General features: G+C 41.1%; 2 protein-coding genes across 5 annotated transcripts in view; one reads left to right on the forward strand and one right to left on the reverse strand.

The window, feature by feature from the left end:
• The window catches only part of LOC109205603 (AT-hook motif nuclear-localized protein 10-like), a 9,781-nt gene extending 7,745 nt beyond the window's left edge, over positions 1-2,036 (forward strand). For all 4 annotated transcript variants that reach the window (XM_019368340.1, XM_019368327.1, XM_019368319.1 and 1 more), the window contains exons 5-6: positions 659-820; positions 1,424-2,036. In XM_019368340.1, coding sequence (XP_019223885.1) covers positions 659-820; positions 1,424-1,660 — 399 coding nt within the window. In that variant the 3' untranslated portion in view covers positions 1,661-2,036. The remainder of the gene's footprint in view (positions 1-658; positions 821-1,423) is intronic.
• On the reverse strand, positions 2,125-4,442 carry LOC109205595 (cysteine protease XCP1-like). The gene is made up of 4 exons (XM_019368314.1): positions 3,941-4,442; positions 3,610-3,845; positions 2,938-3,078; positions 2,125-2,469 (listed from the first exon to the last, which is right to left on the reverse strand). The coding sequence occupies exons 1-4, from the start codon at positions 4,413-4,415 to the stop codon at positions 2,254-2,256; spliced, it is 1,068 nt and encodes a 355-aa protein (XP_019223859.1). The 5' UTR covers positions 4,416-4,442; the 3' UTR covers positions 2,125-2,253.

Raw genomic sequence — 7,327 nt, forward strand, 5'->3', positions numbered from 1 at the left:
GCTAAGGTCAAGTTTCTCTTCCCTTCCCCCACCCCCCCCCCTTCCCTCCCTCCTCTTTTGCTTGCAAATGGTTATGAAATTATTTTAGGATTATGCCACTCATTTCTGTAATTGTTTAATTAGTACTTTCTATAATTCGCCGGAGTGATCTTCTAGCAAAAACAAGTATCAAATTTTATTTATAAAAAAAACAATTTTCTGGTATATCAACTGAATCTTCATATGTGAAAATTTGCTAAGAATATAGTAGCTCATAGCATACATGGTTTTTATCCAGTGTGTCTCTCGCTCGAGGTGCTATGAAGCGAAGGCAGTTGAAGCCCATCTTGAGCGCTTCTCCTCTCCTAAGGGACACTTTAGTGTAGAGCCCAATGTAATAAAAGATGTGTCTCATTGCCCATGACTCTGCCTTTATGAGGATGAAAGAGAAAAGTTACAATTTTTCATCATTTTCCTGGAGGGATATAACATCTTTTTACTCTCTTAATCTTATTCTATTGATTTCAACTTCATTCTGCGCCTGAAATTAGCTGATTGTCTCTTCTAGAATTTACAAATCTGCTGCTAAAAATCTTCTCTTCCGCGTCGCTCTTTTTGGATTCTGTCCTTGCGTTATTACAGCATATTGAGTGCTTTTCTGACCTTTTTCCTCCTGTAGGGACGGTTTGACATATTATCTCTATCTGGTTCATTTCTGCTATCTGAAATTGGTGGTCAACGGAGCAGAACAGGTGGATTAAGTGTATCATTAGCTGGATCTGATGGACGGATTTTTGGTGGTTGTGTGGCGGGTGTTCTAACCGCTGCATCACCAGTCCAGGTTTGCCTTCTCATCAGTGTCAAAGATCACTTTGTATAGCATGCATACTAACTTTTAATCATTTATCATGAAGCACTATTGCTGTATCTCTGTTAATTGGGAGCAGAAGGAAAAAACAAAAGAATGCGTGCAGTATGCTGTTTATATACATTTAGTATCTTTGATTAATTAAAATATGTAATATCTTGTAAATGGAAACTCCTCAATTCCCAAACCTTCACCCTCCTTGATTCCTCTAATTGAGTGCAGCATGCAAGAAGCATCATCCCTTTTTTTTGGGCCTTTTGGGGGGGTGGGGGGTGGGGGTGGGGGGTGGGGGTTAAGGAACTAAGAAAAAAGGATTATCCCTACTCTTTGAGTTGTTTTGTCACTAGTTATCATTGACTTTCCGAGTTGTGTAAGTTTACCATATCAATAATTTTTTATTTTTTAAAATAAAGTGCACACAAAGGTATGATTTGGACCTAATAATCACAGAGGCGAATGTCTGGGTCTTGTGCTAAAACTACCATTTGTTTATTTAGGTTGCATCTGTGTTAAGAATGATATGTGGTACAGATTTTATTTACAAAGCCGGCACTAATTAAATGGCTTCTGTTCCAGGTTATCGTTGGTAGCTTCATTGCAGATGGCCGAAAAGAGTCGAAATCAGCAAACCATTTTGATGCGTCACCTGCTCCCCTGAACGCCAATCCTGGTGCTATGATGGGGGGCAGTAGCTCACCATCACGTGGAACTCATAGTGAATCATCTGGTGGCCCAGGCAGTCCCCTTAATCAGAGTGCTCCAGTATGCACCAATAATAATCTGCAAGGAATGTCAAGCATGCCTTGGAAATGAACTTTTTCTGCTCTCTTTCCTGACCAATTGTGGAGGCAGAACTCCTTGTCAACTAATTCACTGAGGACTCGTTGTAATTTAGTCGGTGTAATTGTAGTTGTGCAGAAATAAGAACCAGAGGCACTTTTTGCTTTGAACATGTAGTGGTGAGAAGTGCTAGTTTGCTGATGCTAGGTATTCTGCATTTTCTGTCTTGTTAATTTAGCTTTCTTGTTTTGTTTTAAGCGTAGGACATGGTTTGATTTTCTTGTTCTATTTCAGCTCTTGTAATGTGCTGCTATTGATCACTGGATGTAGTGCTAGGAATTAAATCTAGGAACGATTTTCAAAATTATCTATCTTCAACCTAAGTCTGAATTTTACTGCAATTCTATGATGTCCTATTATCACGTCCTATGTTGTGGTTGTCAATTCCTTTTCTGCTACAGGCAATTCTCAAAATGCTTTGTTGAATCTTAAAGAAATAAAGAAAGCAATGATTTGTTAAAAACACCACATCAAATGAGCACATTGTATTGATACATTATTAATCAAAGACAACAAAATGCTTTACATTACAAACAAAACAACATTCAAGAAAGTAGAACAAATTTTCACTTCTTTTTGATAGGGAAAGAAGCCATTTTGTTGATGCCACAGATTCCTGCAGGCTTGCCGGTGTTTCTCTTCATCCTGATGAAACCCTTCTCTCCCCATTTGGGACCCCAAGAGTTCTTGACAATGATATAGTCTGTCCCCTTTGTGGATCCATATCCAACTGCTGCCACTCCATGGTCCAATGCAGTTCCACAATGCCCATCAAACACACCCTACCAATATATTTCAATAGTATTCGCTCAGTATTATAAGCAGCAATCAAAAGCTGTCATAGTATTCACTCTGTATTGCAAGTAATATCAAGAGTTCTCTTTATCACTAAGAGTGTGTATGGGGAATGAGAGAAGTCTTCTAGTGTTTGGTTGGAGGATAAAAAGTATTTTTCAAAAAAGATTATACTCCTATTAAAGATTGATAATAATATTAGCAAATCAGACATTGTTTCGATAAACTCTTGAGTGTTAAAAATTGATTATAATGTCTAAGTATTGGTATATATTTAGAATTTGAGATAACTGTGAAGGAAAATGATTTTTGCTCAATTGAGCGAAATAACTTTTTCATTTTTCTGACAACCAACCACCAAAAATGACATATTTTCTGACAATAATTTTTGTAACACAATTTGTGTCATATGTGGAAAAGAGAAAGGGTAAAAGGGAGAAGAGAAGAAACTTTACCCCACTGTAGAATTGGAAATCTCTGCCAGAAGCCTCAATGGCCACACTCACAGGTTGGTTTGCAAGAGCTTTCAATAGACTTTGTTCGTCATTGGCTGGTACATCACGGTAACCATCAATTGTCACCACTTCAGATTCATCCTGATCAACATATAACATTCATTTAAATAAATTATGTCTTCTACACGGGTTCACTTAAATAATATACTTTTAATTACTTAATTATATTATGTCTCCATGGGTTCTTCTTTCATATTTATTGAATACCCAATAGGTTGTTCATGAATAACACACTTAGGAATTTTTAAGTACCATTATTCCTGCCAAGACTACATGTTTTTTTTTGGTTTTGTTTGGGATAATCGTAGTGTTCGAGTCAGTTTGCGTACACCTCAACTAATTATATGGGTATCAGATAATTCTGTCTACCAAAGTTTGGACAGATAAGAAGAATTTTTTTTTTTGATTCCCAGCCGGTGTCCGGTACTCGCATTGGAGCCCGACTATATCCGGATTCGTGCCGCGTAAGGCCGCATTCGGGGAAGCGCTCCCTACCAAAGTTTTTTCTATACCCAGGCTCGAACTCGAGACAGTAGTCCCATCCACTGCACATCCTTTGGTGGTAGATAAGAAGAAATCATGACTTAGTGTGGGACTATATTATTGACTTACCCTCTTTTCATCACAAGTGCCTTCCTCCATGAGATAAGGATAGTCATCCTCCTTGTGAAGACCACCTTGAGAGACAATAAATTGAAAAGCATAATCCATAAGGCCTCCATTGCAACCACTGTTATATTTTGTGTCACAGTCGATGAGCTCTTGTTCAGATAAGGATGTCAAATTCCCTGTCTTTATTTGGTTTATTCCCTCTACTGCCGCTACTGTTGAAAATGCCCAGCAACTACCTGTAGTAGTACTCCACATTTTTCATGAAATAAATTAAAGTTGTACCCTTTTTGTTAAGTAAATAAGTATATAAATGTACAAAATGAGTACGTACCACATGAGCCCTGGTTCTTGACATTAGTCACAGCACCTTTCTTTCTCCAATCAATAGATTTAGGCAAATCCACAAAATCTCTATAGGTGAATTCTTGTGGGGAGGACTCTGATCTCTCATGTTGAACTTGGAGTCCTAAATACATCTTCTTGAACTCATCATGGCTCAAATCAGCAAACTCATTCAAACCAAGCCAATAGTTACTAACCATCTTATTCCTCTCATCAATGTGTTTCAAATTGTCTCTGAAAATCTCAAACCTATGCAACTTCTCTTCGATGCTCTCATAAATCTTGCTGTGTTTCTCCATCCACGATTCGAATAGATTGATGAGGTTTTCGATGCTGTTCAAGTCATCGGGGGAATATCCCACGATGGAAAAGTCGCGAGCAAACGTGGTGCATGCCACAAGAGAAAGTATGGAAAATAAGGCAAGAAATGACAACTTGGAAAAAGAGGATGAAGCCATTTGCATTGATTAGTAATAGAGATGTTGAGAAATGGAGGAGAAGATCATGGGTTTTATATAGGGTTAAAATTCTTTATAAGGTAACTTTCAAGCAAAGAATTGTACATTATATTAATGGTATACTCCTACTTAGTAGAAGATGGAGTAGCTAGCAGCAGTAATAGGAGACTTAAAGCATGGTGCTTTTTGGCTTTGGATTGAAATGAAAGCATGTTTAATTGTTTCAAGATTCAACATCTGACTAAACATGTAATATTATGCTATAATCTATTGTTGCATTGCTATTATTGTGACTTCTATTATGGTCCTCTTCAGTACTATGAAGTAATACTAATTTATTCATATTGGCCATTCGGTTGTAGGAGTATATATATAGTTGCAGTGTATGTTGGTCATAGGGTTCTGTGAGATTAGGCCGTGATCCCCGACCGGTAACGGATATTCCGCCTTTTCGTTATTGCGCTTCGCTCGAAGTCGATCATATTAGGTCTCGATTGCCGATGACCTCGGTCTCGACGGGCACTTCGATTCTCGAACTCGATACCTTGTCTTCGTGCTCTGGCCTGATCCATTACGGGGCTGACCCTCGATGTTATTCCCTGATCTCGATTTAATGGCAAAATTGAGCAAGCCTGATTTTAACCGTATACAAATAGTCCCCTCATTTCTTGGAGTGTAATGAGAAGAAACGAACTGAGCCTTTGATTTTGTACCTCGACCAATTATGACGTCACCCTCATGACGTAAGCGATGGAAGCGACTGAAGCGTCGCGTCTGCACTGTTCCCAAAATCATTAATGATCGTCAGTCGATGGTCGACCACTAGTGTTTTCAAACTGTCATAGCAAATATTATAAATAGATCATCTTCATAATTTCTCAAACTTTACTTTCAAAATTTCTCCTAATCTTCAAAAACTCCTCTACTCTCTTCAAGCTTATCAATTCTGCAGGTTCTTCAAATCCTGTTTGCCAATCTTTTCTTAAAATAACAATTTTCGTCTTCTTCTTTCTCTGAACTCATATAAAATTGGCGAAAACATCAAAAATTGTTCCTCAAAAGGAAAAAGCCTCTTCATCGCGGCCGGCCGGTGATAAAACGCCGGTGGAGCCACGCATCGAAGAGTGTGTTCCCGGGTCGCGCGATCTTACTTCCGATTTTAAAGTTGAGAAACCCTCGTCGGTCCCTGGACAATGTGAGCCAATGTCGAGATACATATGCTCGATAACCAAGGGCAATCTTGAGCAGGTGAAAAAAGATTGCTATGGGAAAAACAAAGAGGTGGTGATCCCTACCCCCGAGGAAGATATTACCACTTATGTGAAAGGGTTTTTAAGTGTTTACACTTACCCTTTCATGCTGGGTCCCGTCGATCCCGTTATTATCGACTTCTGCTGCCAATGCCACATAACCCTAGGCCAAATCCACCCCTCTTTTTGGCACATCGTTATTTTGCTCTGATTCTTCGTGAGCAAGGTCGAAGGGATGTCTTTCACCCTCGACTATCTCATTAGACTGTACAACCCCCGTCTCTATCGAGGCAAATTAATAAGGCTTCAGCGCCGGGCCACAAAGGTGTTGTTCTCGAGCATAGACGAGGACAAAGATCGGGGATGGATGGACATGTTTGTCCGAGTGAGGACTTCTGACATAATCTCGGCCGAGAAGATGCCATTCCCCGAAGAATGGAACATGAAGCGTAAGTACAAACCCACCAATAGCTTCTGTTAATTGTTTTTCTTCCTTTACCTTTTCTCATCAACATTCTTTCTTATGATGCAACGGTCTCTTGGGTGCGTGGTGCAATTCTGAACCTTGAGGGCTGGGTTCGGAAACAGGCATCGACCTCTTCATACGTCGAGCGCTTATGGCGTGATTTGGCAAAGGGCCGATAAGAGGCCAATAATCATGGTAAGTTTCTTTTTATGTGTTTGACGTTCTTCTCTGGAATGTCTCTTTTTTATTTCTACCGAGTTTCCTTTCATACAGGTCTCAGACAATGCTATCATGAGGCCGCCCCCGCCTAGGGAAGAGGAGGAGGCCCCGAAACCGGCCAAGGATAAGAAGAGGAAAAGGGTTTCGCCCGCTGATACTGCAAAGCCTAAGAAGAGAACGGCTCGCAGGTCGAAGAAAGATACCGCTGCCCTGCCTGCGGATGTAGTTTAGAAGCTACGAGATGAGAAAGAGGAAAAAGAAGATGCCGACTACGAGCTGGTGGCTCGAAAGAGGAGCGCCGAGGTCGCAAAGGCCGCTGAGCCGGTGATGGTCGAAGAAGTTCAGCTTCGGGCCGAAGGGATTTCGGAGGGTGGCCCGTGCAAAGTCCCCGACTCATCGGAGGTCGAAGATGTCTCCCGCCGTGATGGGCAATCAGTGGACGTACCTGAAGGGGCCAGTTCTGAGGCCCTTCAAACGAAGAGAATGCCCCAAGTAACCTGCTTGGGGCAATAAAGGTTGACGATTCACCACCACTCCCCTTATTTTCCGAGGGGAAAATTCAGGAAGCCCAGGCCATGGGGCCTCCAGATGTTGGAACGGCCCACGAAGGGGAGGACCTTTTCCACGGTTGCTTCACGGGAGTCGAAGATACTTGCGATCTAGGTGATACGTCGAGCATCTTCGATGAGGCCCATCGACTCTTGAGTCAGGTAAGAGTTAGCTCCCTTTATCTATATTACTTTTGCCTTTGTTTCCTCTTGCCTGACTTTCCTTTATTTCTTCATAGGCGTTGACGCTTCATCGGGAAGCGTTTTCTAAATCCCGGGCAGAGCTGAACCGGTGTGAGGCTGACCTTAAAAGGCTTACGGAGGAGAGGTATGTCCTAGCACTTATTATTGGGCAAAAGAAGAGGAGATCAAGGACCTCCAGCTGAATTGGCGACAGCTCACAAAGAGCAAACCGACCTGATTGAGCAGGTAATG

This window comes from Nicotiana attenuata, chromosome 2 (assembly GCF_001879085.1).
Source record: "Nicotiana attenuata strain UT chromosome 2, NIATTr2, whole genome shotgun sequence".
NCBI classification, from domain to species: Eukaryota; Viridiplantae; Streptophyta; class Magnoliopsida; order Solanales; family Solanaceae; genus Nicotiana; species Nicotiana attenuata.